At 37.7% G+C, this 17859-nt stretch overlaps 2 protein-coding genes across 2 annotated transcripts; both read right to left on the reverse strand.

Annotated features, from left to right (window-relative positions):
* Positions 1–14: 14 nt before the first annotated feature.
* On the reverse strand, positions 15–3317 carry LOC128600823 (dynein axonemal assembly factor 8). Its single transcript, XM_053613525.1, has 6 exons — positions 3246–3317; positions 2856–2966; positions 2361–2765; positions 2176–2290; positions 1840–1993; positions 15–1102 (listed from the first exon to the last, which is right to left on the reverse strand). Exons 1-6 carry the CDS (start codon positions 3315–3317, stop codon positions 883–885), a joined length of 1077 nt encoding a protein of 358 aa, XP_053469500.1. The 3' UTR covers positions 15–882.
* Positions 3318–4418: 1101 nt separating this feature from the next.
* Positions 4419–6960, reverse strand: igfals (insulin-like growth factor binding protein, acid labile subunit). The gene is made up of 2 exons (XM_053612635.1): positions 6908–6960; positions 4419–6647 (listed from the first exon to the last, which is right to left on the reverse strand). The coding sequence occupies exon 2, from the start codon at positions 6643–6645 to the stop codon at positions 4852–4854; it is 1794 nt and encodes a 597-aa protein (XP_053468610.1). The 5' UTR covers positions 6646–6647; positions 6908–6960; the 3' UTR covers positions 4419–4851.
* Positions 6961–17859: the final 10899 nt, after the last annotated feature.

Below are 17859 nucleotides of genomic sequence, written 5' to 3' on the forward strand. Positions count from 1 at the left end.
TTTTTTTTGGTGATTGTTGCGGCTAAAAATGCTTGATTTTGCTGCAGCTTTTTCAACATTTGTGATGCAATTTGCTGAGTTTTTTTCGTGCTTTTTTTTTTTTTACAGAAACAATCTGTCTTCCAATTTACAGAGAAATGCATCTAATCTAATTGGGAGGAACCTCATCATGCAACAAGCTCCTTGAACTGGCGAAATTGCAGTTGCACTAAATTGTTTTTCACAATGCTCAATGCTCAGTGCATGTGAATTGAAGAGGGCTTTGGCTGAATGCGATTTATGATGACGTCACATAACACGTCTTGGTCCAAATCTGCAGAATATCTGCAGTAATTTTGAAAAATCACAAGCTCCTCCAAATATTGCAGTTTGCTTGATTTTGCATTAATTTCTGCTATCACAAAACTGATCAATCCTGGAGGGACTGAATAGACATCTGGCAGTGTACACAGTATGTAAGAATTGTATACACATATTATTTCTCTTTATATGACTATATACACTATGACAGCATCACACTAGCACTAGTAGTTGTAGCTACTAATGTCCACAAGCATTTGTTTACAATGAGGATGATGTGAGAGGGCAACCACAGGAGAGTGCACTGAGATCGGCCATGGCTCCCAGGATCCTGTGGTCTGGTTCTTCAAAGTTTTGATAAATTGAATAAAAGTTTAAGACCTGAGGACTGGAAATGATCAATTAAAAAATAATAAGCTTGGTGGCAGCACATGAGGTGCCATTTTAGCAAGAAATAGAGCTCTAAAGTTGGCTAAATTGCCTGACTTCCAAGTGCTCCCCATTTTGGTGATGGTGCAGGATGTCTACAAAAGAACACAATCATGTGACCATGTCTCTATGTTTTAACTCTATGAGGAGAGCTTATCTTTTTATAATTACTGCCTCTGTATGTTTGTCTTGTACTCTCTCAGTGGATGGGACTTGCTTTGGTAGATCCTCCTGTGCGTGTGTGGATGTGTTACAAATATCTGTTGATTTTGTCTGTTGCTCTGTGTTGCGCAAATCAATGTATATAGTGGGAGGATCCTCATTTTTCAGATGTAATCTCCAGATGGAATCATCTCTCTGTCCAACAGTCCTTCTAGAAGACAAATGACAAAACATTTCATTCAGAATCAAATGTATACTACTACTACTACCACTACTACTACCACTACTACTACTACTACTACTACTAATATTAATAATAATGATTAAAGCTGCAAGCTGTATTTTCGGGGGCCAAGCACCCAGACTACAATTGTTGCCTAAGCAATCACAGGAAACCAGAGCCATAACTTTAGGCAAACAGATTCAAGAGTGATTTGTAGTTTAACACATGATGTGTATGTTTTGACCACAGATGCTGATAGTCTCTGACTGTAGGAGGAAAGATCTAGATGAACAAATGTTTTTGTTCAGTTTTTGACAAAATCCAAGGTGGCTGAAAATCTAATTAAGCAGAAATCGATGTCATGAAATAGTCTCAACCCAGGGAATCCAAGGATGCCTGGCTTTTACATTTTGGATACACAGTTTAAAAGTCATGAGCATGAAAATTACTTCCAAATTAGGCCCAAATTTGACCCAATGGTGCTGATAGAGCATTGGCAACTCTTGGCTTAGATTTGGTCAGAATGTTCCAAAGACCCTCCCCAATCAGTGTGCCAAATTTTACAACTTTTTACCAGATGGTTCTATGGGCTGCCATAGACACCCTACCCAGAAGAAGAAGAAACTGAAGAAGAAGAAGAAGAAGAAGAAGAAAAGGTAGAATAACGACAGGGTGCCTAAGCACCTTTAGCCTGATTAATAAACTCTTCATTTTATTTGGAGTACCTTGTGGTTGTAGGACTTTTCTTAGATGGCCTCGTAGGTCTACTAGAAGTTTGTTTAGATACACTGATTGTCTCTGTATCCTTACATGCCTGCCTCATGCAGAAAGCAGCCAACTGCTCCATTATTTTAACTTCTGGTCTTTTTCTGCTATTATCTATAACAGAAAAATTATGACTACATGCTATATGTCTGAACAGAAGAACCAGAGGAATGATATGCATGGTAATCTGTAGACTATAGACTACTCTACGTATTGTTATATTAGAGTACAGATGCAAATGAATATAGTTAAGTTGACACAGTGAAAAGAGACAAAAGTACAATCTGAAATCAAACCTGTATATTTAAATAGCTGATTCAAGTCCAGTTTTTCTTCTTTAGTAGTTTGTTTGTGATGGCCATGTCTTTTAAGAGACTGCAGTACCAGATCCAGATCCCAGTTCTCTAGAGGCTATTAAGAGAAACAGTTGTTCTCAGAATATGCCTAGACACTGATAAATGAACAATAAAGTTAGACTCACTTTCAAAGACAATACAGGGCATGACTGTGTATGTATCTTTTCTTTCCTTTCTACAGAATTGTTTGTTTTACAGACTTCTACAGGCATCTGGAGAAACTGTTCACTTTTAGGATTTGTACACTCTGATAATGAGTGTCCTACAGCAACCTTCGTGTCTGAGTTGCTCTTTATCTGATGGTGCACAAGAGTAAGTGCTTTTGGAGGGTCCTCAGATTTCTTGGCGAGTTTTTCTGGTTCCGTTGTGATGACAGTAGGCGTTTCAAATTCAAGACCTGTAGCAACTTGACTTAAATGGTCTCTATTCTCTACAGGGAGCTGAGGTGTAACGTCATCTTCCTGGTTGTTTAAGCCATTATCAGAGACGTCTGTGAATGGCTGAGTTGGTTTGATTGAGTTATTGACATCCTGTTTGATGGAGAAACATCAAGAGCAATCAGATATTTTCTCACACACACAAACACACACACACACACACACACACACACACACACATACCTCAATTCCCAATTCCTCCAATGACAAGTAGTCCAGGTTAACATCTGTCCCATCAGGCAACTTGAAGACTGATGGTCTCTGATAAATAGATATTTCTTCTTCGTTGTCTGACTGCAGAATGAAAAAAAAGGTAAGGGATAAGTTTGCACTTATTTTTATACAGTTATTATGCTTTTGTAAGTGTATCTTTTAAAAACTTTAAAGATAAGACAACAACATTTAAAAGCACTTTTAGAACATAAATAGTAACTTATTGTCAGGTGTCATGTCCAAAACAAACACAAACAGCTTGCTACTTGAGTTTGTTTAATATTAGCTAAAGTAGCAGGTTAAAGTTGGACAGCTGGCTAAATGTTAATTTATTAGTGAATTAACACGTTATTTACTCACCGAGGATGATGAACCGAAATCAGGGGAGGGTATTTGGGATTTGATGCTGTCAAAAAACGAGCTGTTCTGCATTTTTGCACGTATTTTTCTCTATGTTGTATGGAACCCAAAGAACTGGGTACAGTAAGTAAGACTAGTCCTTGTGTCATGGCGTGACGCTGCTTTGCTGTTACCAAGGAGCCAAGGACCGGTGTACTGTATTAATGGAGTCATTAAGGGACCATCTAAAAAGTGCATGACTTGGAGAACTATGTAAAATTCTACTTACATACTATAGACTACTGTGCCAGATATCTGATGGCATGCAGTACAGCCCAGTCAGTAAAGGACCATCTAAAAAGTGCATGACGTGGACAATTGCGAAAACTTCTACTTAGACTATAGACTACTCTATGTATTGTTATAATAGAGTACAGATGCAAAATGAATATAATAAAGTGGCATGCAGTACAGCCCTGTCATTAAGGGACTGTCTAAAGAGTGCATGACATGGACAACTATGTAAAATTCTACTAGGACTATATAAGTATCAGAGATTCAGTCACCTTGCTAGCATATTTACACACCAGTTAAAGATCTAAATAATTTTTTTACACACACCTGTCTGTCCTTTTTCTATAATAATTGTTTTAAAATACATTTTAGTTGATAACAATCTATTTATGATCAATTATATTGTAATTGATTTTTTTTTTTATGGATTGGTGCTTCGATTAAGTTAAATCATTGCCTTTTAAATTGATGCTTTAAACTAAATCATCTGATTACGCTCTCAATAAATATCAACTATAGTCATAAACCATTTCCTGGTTGGCTTTGCAATTTACCATTTGCTTGCTGTTTACTAGTTACTGTGAAGTGCAAGTATTCATATTTGTAACTCCATAGAACCCATGGCTGATTAAGAGAAACAATAGGACTTTAACATAAACAAACCTTTACAGTTTTTTTTTTTAGCTTACATATAAAGGTCTACATGTTTTTATGTCCCAGGATTGGTCTACATTTCTCTAACCCAGTACCTGCATGTTGGTCTCTAGCTGTTGCTTGTTAATATTTATTTAGAGCTACCAAACCAAACATGACCTGTTTATTCTGAAAGATGTGTGAGCAGTTACTCAGTAAATGAACTCATGTGAAATTTCTTAAAGTATGAAATTATGAACAAAAACCTTTCCTTGATTAAGTATAAATTTAATGAAACGTGTATTATTTATTATTTTATGTGTCATTAATAACAAATAACAACCAACAGGAAAGCAAGTATTGTGATAAGGAAACTATGGGCACCAAAACCACAGAATCCTTAATCATTCATGCTACTGGTAAGTTATATTAATTTAAATCAAGGCTAGTCCAAAGACTTGGTATTGACATACAGTAACATAAATGGTGATTGTTCATCAGATGAAGTGCATACTGAGCAAATTGTGTTTGTATGAATTACAGTGGATTCATGAAATGTGGCTAAACAGCAAAACATTGTGATACAAGCAATGACACTACAGTTACAAATACAGAAATATTGAATGTTCACAATTAAATAATAATTTGTCATGTTTGTAGAAGCTAACATGAAAGCCTGTCAACCACATTTCTAAAACCTTTAGCAAAACTGTTCACTGCTGACATCTCTCAGATCCAGTCCAGCAAGACTGGGTGGGCTGGCGCATGTGATGTTGTTATAGATTGTGACAAGTGTATGGGGTTCTTCACCCTCTGCCAAGGTCTCCACCTGCCGTGGAATCACTTGTGGCTTCTGCAAGCTGAAATCCTTGAAAGGTTTAGCACTACAGTCACATTTCCAGCTATTGCCTGACAGCCAGAGTTGGTCTAAGCCATCTGGAATGGAAGATGGAAGTGTGGTCAGCGCATTATCCTTCAGGTTGAGGTAGTGCAGAAGTGGCAGCATATGTAATGTCGCATTAAGTAGAACTTCCAGCTTATTTCCAGAGAGGTCTAGCCAAGATAGGTGCTGCAATGGTAGAAGTACTTCTGATGGAATGTGGCGGAGGATATTGTTGGATAGCAGAAGGTAATCAAGACTCTTTAATCCATAGAAGGTGTGGGAAGAGAGTGATGCCAGTTTGTTGAATCTTAGGTCAAGCTGTTGCAGCCCTTGGAGCTCCACAAAACTCTGACGCTCCACCACAGAGATGTTGTTGTGTTGTAGGAAAAGTCGTCGTAGGCCTGTCAGACCAGCAAAACCTTGGGTGGATACTTTGGTCAAACAGCCTTTGTCAAGATGAATGCTATGTAGCTTTGACAGGCCTTTAAAAACTTGGTCTGGAAGACTGCGGAAACAGCTACCAGTGAGCTTGATCACCGCCACGTGACTAAGTCCCATGAAGGTACCTGTTCGTGCCTCTTGTAGCCTATTGTATTCTAAGTTAAGCACCTCAAGATGACCCAGTCCTTCAAAAACTTTCTCTCCTAGTGCTCTAATCTGGTTGTGGCGTAGACAAAGCTCTTCAAGATACTGCAGATCACGGAATGTACCTGGCTTTAGGCTGCTTACTGAGTTGTTTGATAGGCGAAGTACATTTAGGCTATGTAGACCAAGAAATGTTTCATCATGTATCACTGAAAGACGATTTCTGCTTAGATCCAACCATCTCAAAGACTTCATGCCCATAAATGCTCTAGGTGCCACCGTCACAATCTGATTTTGAACAAGATAAAGCTTTTGCAGCTTTGAAAGTTTCAGAAAGACATTGGCCTTGATAACTCTTAGATAGTTTCCACTTAGGTCCAACTCTTTTAGCTCTGCAAGACCCTGGAATAGTTGAGGCTGTAGATAAGCCAAGCGATTCCCAGCAAGCACCAACTCCCGTAAACCATGCAGGTCATGAAATCCAGTCTCGGGAAGAACCGCAAGGGAATTCCAGCCAAGGTTCAGCAGCCACATATGAGAGAGACCTGCAAATAACCTTTCATCTATACGAGACAGCTGATTGTTGTGGAGATTGAGGGAAGCAAGGCCAGGGGTGTTTTGAAAAATGGTAGCAGGTAATGAGCGGAGATTGTTTCGCTCCATGTGTAGGTGAGCAAGAGTATGCAGACCTTTGAACACCTGGGAGTCTAGGCTTGACAGATGCCCATTTTGTAGATTCAAGAAGTCCAAATTACTCAGATTTTTGAATATGTCAGCTGAGAGGGTAGTGAACAGGTTTCCATCTAGCCATAAAGTACGTGTAGACGCAGGGATATCAGCAGGAACATATGTAAGGTTCCGTGCACTGCAGTAGATGATGAGCTCTGAAGTATAGTCATCAATAATACAGCTACAGCTCTTTGAGCAGGTAGTGGAGTCCTCCATGGGCTTTGCTTCTTCTGTGGTAGCATCTGCCCACACCAGCGATGTTCCCAGTGCCCATAACACCAGCATAGACAACTGCATCCCTTTTTTTTAACAGGAAAAAACATAATAATTATTAATTATTAATAATAATAATAATTGTTAATGTGATAAAATGAAAAACTGTAGAATCAACTCAGATCAGTGATGAAACCCAGTCCAACAACCTTGACTTTCTAGACAACTAGACAATCATTTCATTAGTTATTTCTGTCCTTATCAGGAGTCTAAACTGCTGCTTTTCTAATGTTGATTTAATGATAAACAAACTGTATGTATAGCTTGCAATATGCTGTTGTTTTACCTGTTTTTCAGTAGTCTTGAGTAGTCCGTCAAGCTTTCACTGGAAGGGTGACATGTGTGTGTGAAAAGACTAGGCTGTCTCTGCAATTTTTGAGGCACTGAAACAAATTTAACCCCTTCCTTTCATCTCTGACTGCTGTATTATTGGTAGCTCTTGATCGTAAATATTTACCATCTGTCCTAGAATAATGATTAGCAGAATAACTAGAGTAATGTTATGGGGTTTTTTTTCTGTGAAATTTGCAGTATGTTCTTAGGAAATATATTGTATGTCCTGTATAGCAAGCTAAGCATGGTTAAAAGTTCTTACTCTTATAGCAGTGCTGTATTCTCTATCAATAGAAAATAAACAATAAACAACAAAAATTTGTAAATCCTAATGTAATATGGATCTGTATATTTTTAATTTATTTATTTATTTATTTTTTACAATAAACGTCTTCAACAGTTTTGCATTTTCCGTATTTGTTAGAGCAGATTACTGAGTAAAAGCTGTGGGTGTTTGGGAAGTACATAAAATATACATTATACTGTATCTTAAAGAAAGAACGTTTTTCCTCAGCATAAGTGCAAAATCTGTACAAAGGTACATATTTTGATGACAATGGTTTTCCCCCTTAAACTGCACCAGAAAAGCCTGAATACTGTTCTTGATCTAACACTCTTCAGCCTACAAATGAACAGTGTGGTAAGTTTTTCACTTTGACTGTGTTTTTCCATCCACTTTGACATGTTCCAAAAGATAGCAAAATTTGGATAGGGTTGTTTACATTTCAGCAAATAGATGTGAACTTTGGAACACAGAGAAAGACAAGATATTCCATTAATGTTGTAAATCCAATGATTTGCACTGCACTTTTACAAAACCTTTATAATGCTTGTTATGAAGACATTCAAATAATCTCAGCTAAATTCAGCTACATAATTTGGAAATTGTTCTGTGTTATATAGTAAAAGTATCATAAAAACAATGATGTATAAATAGTAATTATGAATTCCGAATTTTACAAACTGATAGTGTCTGTTTATGCACTAACATAAAATCAGCAGTAGAGGGCGATGTAGCCTTTTTCACTAAATAGATGTCATCTAAGAGCACTGAGATAAAAGTGGCAGTAGAGGGCTGTGTAACCTTTTATGTTGCTTTGTCTCTACGCTCATTCACTCTTTTATCAGTAATTTTGTTTTGAATTTGATTTGTCCTATTCTGTGAATTGGTCATGACCATGTCTGAGCTGTATACAGTCACTCACTTTGCACAGGGTTGTTCTTTCTTTATTGAATTCTGATATTACCTCTGGTGTCATACCTACTCCTCACTCTTTCTTATCACTGGACCTCTGCCATTTTCATTATAAACAAGGAAATGGGACTATATTATTTGTTCTTGAAATGTCTGGTATTTTTTTGATGGGCAAGACTTGAAGAGTGCAGCCCCTCAGCTGTTTTTCTTTTGTTCTGTAATCAAAAAGGGCCTGGTTGAGTATACAGTGTCCTTCATTCACTAATACTGGATGCTTTTTCAGTTGACCACTTTAAGTGCATATTTGCGTGTTATTTATATGGGCCCTGTTTTATGGCTCTTGCCTGTCTAAACTTTGCCAAGAATTGTTATAGTCTTCTAAAAACACACTCTCCTTTGTGTGGAGACTGAAGGGAATGTAACAGAATAGCACCACAAAGTTTAGTAAAGCTGTAAAGCTCAGTGAGTTTATTGAGGATGGTGTCATTCAGAATTGTGAGGAAGTATTGCTGAAGCTGTAGTACACCCTCCTCCTTTAGACTCTCTCTCTCTCTCTCTGAAATCAGCAACAGTGGATTTTAAATGAAAGAAGTTTCCCCTTTTTGATGTTGCTTTGTTCTCTTTACACTGGACTATTTTTTGCAGGAGGGATACTGCTGTTCATTAACATGCCCACCTATACACCACACACTAGAGTGACACTGGCATTAACTACGGTTTGATTCAATTCCTCACAAAATAGGTATATGTCTATGATTAATGAAAAAATAATCTGCATCGGATTTAAAGAACAATATTTCGTGCATCTTTGGGCGTTTTCACACTTAGTTCCTTTGAGCACTTAAAGCAGTCTTGGGTCGATATAACGTGTATATGTGAACATTCCAAATGATCTCAGACCACCCCTAAAAGGACCCACAAACAAACCGTACTGAGACCACCTTAGGGGGTGGTCTGAGTACAGTTTTCTTGTGGGTTCTTTTTGTGGTTTGATTGATTTGTGCGTTGTGAAAACAAAGTGGTCTCAGTCTGCTTCACATTTTGCTTATAGATAAAGAACTTGAGAGTTGCTGTACATATATAGCTCCAGTTTTCTGTCACCTAACAGAAAGACAGCTCAAATGGCTTTCCATGGAGTCATGTGGTCCCACAATGTCAGCATGTTAGGTAGCAACATGACAGATAAGAAATAGCAATTAAGTAATAGCAATTATGTTACAGAGCTTAAGTTGATAGGCAACAGCAATAATAGTATTGTGTCAGGAATAATAGTTACTCTATAGTACTATTAGTATACAGTATATGTGTAATATATGTAGGGTATGCACGTATTTTGTCTTCCCCAACCACTCACATCAGACAGTAGCACTATGGTATGAAGCATAAGCTGACTTTGATGCTTCAGCATTAAAAATGCTCTGTTTTTTGCCAAATCATAGCATTTCAGCCCAATGATTGCATTATGTTAAGCAACCATTTTGAATGGCATACTCATACTTGGTGAACACCAAGTGGTCTGAGAGTTCATCAATGCTAAAATTTCCAGAAAGAGAACTGAGTCCCCTTTTGAGTCCAATTGTATTGTGAACACCAAAAGTACTGAGACCATTTGCAGCTTTTGGGTCCACTTTAACAGGACTGAGTATGGTTCATTTTAAAAGAACTATATGTGAAAACACCCTTTGTTTCTATTTTGTTATGAAAGGGGAACACATGCTCTTCCCAAAGACATAAGTCAAAATGTCTGAGAATACAGAAGGATGATGCATGATGCTTGTCACATCAGAGCCGGTTGTGACCATGATCTCTACTTCCAGTGGTTCATTCCCACCTTGGACTTCATTTCCCATCAGCCTGGCATGTTATGATGTCTTACCTCAAAGTAAATCTTTGGTCTGAAATAGCAGGGGTTCCCATGTGGGGTGGCTTGATTTACAAATGGCGTAGTGAGAGAAACTCACAATCTTCTCTTTTGTTTCATTGATTTATTTTACAAGTTAATATTAGAAATATCGAAATAAATGTTAAAATGTTACATCAGTCCTATATTATAAATCAGGAATTTAAACAAAAGGTTGGTCAAGGCTTGAGGTCGCAGAAAATTCATAATGTCCATTTGAGGTTGTTTGGCCAAAACGTTTGGGAGCCCGTGGTGTAGAGGCTCTGCTGTCACTTGTGAATGTCATACAAGTGAATGTCACTTGTATACAGACTTTGTTTAATGAGTTGTATACCATATCTGTGCAAATATGTTTGGTAAACACTATAAATAAAATATGTATTCATAAAACAGACCATTATAAAGAGACATTGTAGCCATTTATGCTTAAAAATAGGAAACACTACCCGTGGCATAATCCAGATAAAAGCATATTAAGTGAGGTACTTGGAAAATCCACCCATACTCCAAAAGTCCATAGTTGTCACATAATGGAGGCTGAGATGGAAGCAAGTGCAGATATGGCAGTTTAATCAAACAATATGAAGTACAAAGGATCAGGCAGAAAACAAAGTCCAAGGCAGGCTAGGGTCAAATGATCAGGCAAACAGGCTAAACTAGGCAGAACAGAGAATTCAGTTCAACAGGGTAAAAAAAGTCCATGATCAGAAAAGCAAACATGAGATAAGGCTTGGCAATATGACAGAGACTAAGCAACTGAGCGTAATACTTATTATGTAGAACCAGTCTATTTATACTATGGTTGTGAGTGCTGTGAATTGAAAATTATGATGCTGACATACAAAGCATTACATGGCTTGGCTCCTCATTACTGATCTGCTTTATTAATTCCTTACACCCCAAATCGCAGACTGCGCTCCTTATTGTATAATATGTTAACTGTTCCACAAACCCGTTTAAAATCTATGGGTGACAGGGCTTTTTCTGTCTATGCTCCTTCCCTAAGGAATTCTCTTTTTATTGAACTTAGGGAAGCTCAGACCTCTGGCATTTTTAAAGCTCAACTCAAGACACACTTTTTTAAACTTGCATTTGACTGTTGATGTCTACTTTTATTATTATTATTATTATTATTATTATTATTATTATTATTATTATTATTATTTACTTTTATTTTAAAAAAATCTGTGTACTGCTTATTTTGTGTACAGCGCTTTGAGAAGCTGCTTTTAAAGGTGCTTTATAAAATAAAGTTATAATTTTAAACAATAATAATAATAATAATAATAATAATAATAATAATAATAATAATAATTCTTATTCTTATTATTATTATTATTATAAACATATTTAATCTTGACAACATAATATAAAATTGCAGTAACCTATGCAATGAGCTCTCACAGAACACAATTTTTTTTTTTTTTTTTTTTTTTTTTGGATTTTCATGAATATCACATTCCTTGTGCAAATGCTGCCCATCTAGCCCATTTATACCAGACTTCCCTGGGTGTGTATATAACAAACAAGGGTGAGCTTCAGGTGAAGCACTGTAATCTAGTTCCTGCAGTTTCCACTGTGTATACTCAGACTGCAGAAGCATGACCAAAGATGGCGACCTCCTATTCAGTCGACTCTTGACCTGAAAATGGATGCTATTTTTATATGGTTTATGCTTCCATTCATCCATTTTTCCATGCCTCTTATCCTACACAGGGTTCACAGGGGACCCTGGAGACTATCCCATGGAACTTTGGGCACAAGGCGAGTGCCAAACCATCACAGAGCACAATTGCACACAAATTCACACACTACGGGCTACTTGGAAATGCCAATCAGCCTACAATGCATGTCTTTAGACTGGAGGTGGAAACCAGAGTACCTGGAGGAAAACCCCAAAACACAGGGAGAATATGCAAACTCTGCACACACACGGATTCAAACCCCCAACCCCGGAAGTGTGGCACAAACATGCTAACCACTAAGCCACCGTGCCCCCTGGATTATGCATAAAACTGACAAATAGGACTAACAGTTATGTCATGGACATTAGTCAGTTAGTCAATTAGTCACTGAGTGATTGCAGAACAAATTATAATTTGTCATGAAACATTTACAAGAAAAAAAATAGCAGGGAATAATCTATGCACACATGCATTGTGCAGTTTTCTGTTCACAGTTTGCAAAATCTGATATAAAGTGGCCTCTATAACTGGCTTCATCGTGGATTAATGTAGTCTATTATTTTTTCTTTCTCTTTTACTGTTTCGCCATCTTGTAGCTGGAGCCATCTGTTTCCTCCACGTTTATGATTTCCTTCCTTATCCCTCCACAAATTTATATTATATTTATGATAAATATAATATGTTCATAAACATGCTTTTTGAACCTTGAACTGTGTTATTTCCTGAAGTATCCAGAGACACATTCTGTAGCTGTTTCACCTATGTTGTACTATTTAGTTCTTTGCTGAATTCATTACAGTCATAAAGGTCATCATTTACTGTGGATCAGGCAGATATCTTCAGAGATTTATCAAGCAGATAAATTCAGAGATAGTGTTTTGACAGATAAAAAAAAATCCAAAAGTGGAACTTTCATATATTCTAGATTAATTACACAAATTGATACATAATATCAATAATATATAATTTAGTGAAATATTTCAAGCCTTTTTTTGTTTGTTTGTTTTAATCTTGATGATTATGGCTTACAGCTCATGGAACTCAAAACTCCAGAATCTCAGAATATTAGAATAAAGTATTTATAATACAGAAATGTGAGAAGAGCTCTAATCAGCTAATTAACTCAAAACACCTACAAAGGTTTCCTGAGCCTTTAATCTCTCAGTCTGGTTCAGTACACACAACCACAATCATGGAGAAGATGAAAGTAAATTTTACATTTCATTTGGAAATCAAGATCCCAGAGTCTGGAGGAAGAGTGGAGAGGAACAGAATCCAAGTAGCTTGAAGCCCAGCGTGAAGTTTCCACAGTCAGTGATGATTTGGGGTGCCATAGCATCTGCTGGTGTTGGTCCACTGTGTTGTCTCAAGTCGAGAGTCGATGCAGCGTCTACCAGGAGATTTTAGATCATTTCATGCTTCCATCTGCTGACGAGCTTTATGGAGATGCTGATTTCCTTTTCCAGCAGGACTTGGCACCTGTCCACAGTGCCAAAACTACTACTGGTTTGTGACCATGGTATTACTGTGCTTGATTGGCCAGCTGACTTGCCTGACCTGAACACCATAGAGAATCTATGAGAGACACCAGACCCAACAATACAGACGAGCTGAAGGCTGCTATCAAAGCAACCTGGGCTTCCAGAACACCTCAGCAGTGCCAGTAATGCACGATGCAGTAATTTGTGTAAAAGGAGCCTCGACTGAAGTATTGAGTGCATAAATTAACATACTTTTCAGAAGGTCGACATTTCTTTATTATAAATTATTTATTCTTATATTTTGAGATACTGGACTCTTGATTTCCATGATCTGTAATTTTAAAAAAATTAAAGACTTGAAATATTTCACTTTATATCTTATGAATCTTTACTATATTAAAGTTCCACTTTTTGAATTAAATTAATAGGAAAAAAATTAACTTTTCCACGATATATATATATCCATCCATCCATCTTCTATACCACTTATCCTTCCTTCAGGGTCACGGGGAACCTGGAGCCTATCCAAGGGAGCATCGGGCACAAGGCGGAGTACACCCCGGACAGGGTGCCAATCCATCGCAGGGCACAATCACATACACATTCACACACTACGCACACTTTGGACATGCCAATCAGCCTACCATGCATGTCTTTGGACTGGGGGAGGAAACCGGAGTACCCAGAGGAAACCCCCGCAGCACAAGGAGAACATGCAAACTCCACACACACAGGGCCACGGTGGGAATGGAACCCCCAACCCTGGAGGTGTGAGGCGAACGTGCTAACCACTAAGCCACCGTGTGCCCACAATATATATATATATATACATATATGTATATATATATATAACTGGTCTCATAAACAGAAAACACATTACTCTAATTAACATTAACTCATGAACTAAATTCTGAAGATTAAAGTAAGATTTCTTAACTTATTGAATGTTATTAATTCATATTAACATTGACTGAATTCTAAAAAAAAAAACCTCCTGTTAGGCTTCACATTCACTCATCACAAACAAAAGCATTTCTACTTCATCATTGAACATCAAACTGGTAATATATAATATCAACTTTTTTGATGATATGAACTTACATTAACATTAACAAGATATGAAATATACTACTCTACAAATATATTTTTCTGTGCAATATATACTTTTTTGTCAACTCATCTTCATGTACTGGCCCTTTAATTCAGCGTGAGCAGCTCAAGCAGCGCGGAAAAAAAAAAAATCAACTCGATGGTGAAACTCCCGTTTCACTGCTGCAGCGTCCGGTGTGAAATTTTAGCAGTGCAGAGCTTACAAACTGCAGTTTTGTCATCATTCCACACAAGAGACATCTTCTTTACACACAGCACGAAATCAATGTATTTTCCTGCCCTCTTTTGATTGACAGGATATAATCGGCCCTGATCATTGGATGTTTTTAAACAAGTTAAAAATCGGCTGTTACCAATTATTGGCTGATACATCGGTGCATCTCTAATATATATATATATAGACTGTTTGACCCATTATAGAATGGAATTTGTTTATTGTGGGTGAATAAATGAAGGCACGGTCCTTAAATTTGTCCGCAGTTGGAGTACAACTGGCAGCAAAAGAACATAACACTAGGATTGTTTCTCTTTGTCTCTGCCTACCTGAGCTCTTCTGAATATACAGTTATTTTTTTGTTAAAGAATGACCAAGTGCTGCTGTCAGGTGTTCTATAAACTAGAATAAATCTGATAATTCACATACTGTAGGTTATGATGATTATCTTTGGTAACTTAAAATCTTTGTGACTTATTCACACACACACACACACACACACACAGCCTAAGTCCATGCACAATTACCTCAACTGGGCAAATGTATGTGATCATAACTTGTACCCTTCCCTCAGATCTAATATTAGTCATTCATAACATTTCAAACATGAAAATACTAACATATTGAAATTCATAAGACAGTGAGACAGGCCCAAAGAACGTTTAGTTAACCGTAGCTAATCACAGTGCATCTTTCCATAGATAATAAAGAATCTGTGATGCTATGTCACAATTTACAGTAAACGTTCCAAATATATTTAATTCCTTGATGTAAAAATGCACAAGCAGTAATCACTCTGCCAAGCCCTTCTGACCTTAGTTACTGTGTCACGATTTCCACTTGAGCCAGCGCTGCAGTATTGCAGCGTGCTCAGAAAACCGAAGCACGAGCCCGTTGCGCGAGCCCTATGCCCGAGAGCTTAGCGAACGCACGCTTTTCAGTCTTCTATGACAGTGACTTTGTGTACTTTGGACACATGCTTTTGTTATGGTTATGTTCTGTGTCTGCCCCTGTTTTGTCATTGGTTGTTTACTGAATGTGGCTTCATTGTTTTCAGCTGTCCTGTGTTTAACCCATGATTACGTTTATCATTTAAACCCCTCGTGTCTCTTTGCATAGCACGTAGTATTGAGTTTATCTCCTTACCAAGTGGTTGTTCCTCGTTTCTTGTTTAGTGTCATGTTCACTGACCTTGTTTCTCGTTTCCTGATTCTGATTCTAGCCTCGCCCTATTTATGCCTGTTTGTAGATTGCCTGACCTTTTGCCTGTTATTTGACCACACTTTTGATTACCATTTTGGATTTGTCTGCCTGTCTCTCTCTCTAATAAACTTCTTTAACTGCACTTGCATCCATCCTAACCTCCATTATGTAAATACATGACATATTGAAGAGGACATGCAGATTAATCTATTTGCAGGATTTCCACCCACTTTTGTGGCCTCTGTTCATTGTATGCCTCTCCAAAAGCAAAAACAGCATATTAACTTCAACACACACACAGAAATCTACAACACTTATACTTATTAAAAACCCACAGCTCTCTGGGCCAGCATAGGTGTATCAAACGGGATGTAGAGGGCAGATCTGTATTCATGCGCAAATACACCAAACACTCATTCAAATCTTATACACATCTGTGCCCACTGAATAGTCAAGTGTCTCAAAGTTTTTCCATTTCCCCATTTAGCTGCTGTTTGAAAACATGCTCTTTCAAAGCTGATACTTGGTACCAGTGCATTTTTTTTTTAACCAATGATAAAATATCCAATTAAGATATTTTTGAATAATCCAGATTACTATGAGAGTATATTAGTAGTAACTAAAGTAACTTCTGTTGTAATTTTGAAAACATTTGACTAATTATATAAAGGGCTCCATAACTTTAGTCACCCAAGGGGCTTCATCATATTTCAACATCATGGGGGTCTCATTTATTCATCAGATCTAATGAAGTCCCTCAAATGTGTTGCAAAATGTATAAATCCATAAGTTTTCCATACCGCTTATCCTACACAGGGTCATGTGGAGCCTAGAGCCCATCCCAGGGACCTCGGGGCACAAGGCAGGGGACACCCTGGACAGAGTGCCATCCCATTGCATGGTACAATCACACACACACTCACACACTAAAGACAATTAGGGATGCAAAATAGTGTACAACGCATGTCTTTGGACTGGGGAAATGAAGGACTTGGAGGAAACTCCTGAAGCACAGGGAGAATATGCAAACTCCATGCACACAGGGCAGAGGCGGGACTCAAACTTCCAACCTGGAGGTGTGAGGTAAACATGCTAACTGCTAAGCCACCTTGCCCGGAAATGTATAAATATCCATCCATTTACTATGCAGCTTAACTGCATGGATTCATGAGGAGGGGCAAGCACAAGGGGAGATCCCTCACCAATGATGGAAAGCAAGGTCTTGTCAGCCAACTTGGGGCCATGAACAGGACTTTGTGGTGAGGCCAGTCACGGGGGCAGTGCATCCTGTTATAGCATCCTGTTACAACAGGATGTCAGCTCTGCCAGGGAAGATGACAATTTACAAGGATGATGAGTTGACTTGGCATTGGTGAAAGGTGCCATTCTGGTGCTAAATTAGTTTTGTTAGACATTTTATATTTTTTTTTTATGTTTTTTGTGTAATTTTATATTAATTGAATTATATTCACAGCTGTTATTGTAATAGTTTGTCTAAATTACTCTTTAAAATAACTATATACCTAAATAAATCTTGAAGGAAAATGTGTTTAGGTGTTTTAAAGGTGAAGATTTTGGTTTAGGAATAACCAGTCTTTATCAAAACATAGTTTTTGTACTTGTAAAAAAAAACTGCTTTCTTTGGGTATTAGCTCACATACTGGATTGCAAAGATTATCGATTGCACAAGCCTATTTTGGCTGGGGGTGCTCTCTCTGTGACTACGTTTACATGGACAGCAGTAATCTAATTATTGACCTTATTCTGAGTAAGACAATATTGTGATTAAGGTGTTTACATGAGTCGCGTTTAGAATACTCCTATCATGTTCCTGTTTTAGAACATAGTTTGATTAACGGCACATGTCATTATGTCACTGCACCACACCGTCCGACGGTCCCTCCAGGATTTCACGTATCAACATACAGTTCTTCTTCGTTATGGTACCGTATACAGTTTTGGGTGTTTTTATTTTGATTTTTACGAACGCTTCAAATTCAGTTAATTTTTTGTCATGCAGTACGTGCAACTAGACGACTGCTTGAAGCCGTGGGATGCGTTGGAAACCGCGTACTTACCTACTATATAGTAGCCGAGATACATGTATCTCACCTACT

Source organism: Ictalurus furcatus, chromosome 24 (genome assembly GCF_023375685.1).
Source record: "Ictalurus furcatus strain D&B chromosome 24, Billie_1.0, whole genome shotgun sequence".
NCBI classification, from domain to species: domain Eukaryota; kingdom Metazoa; phylum Chordata; class Actinopteri; order Siluriformes; family Ictaluridae; genus Ictalurus; species Ictalurus furcatus.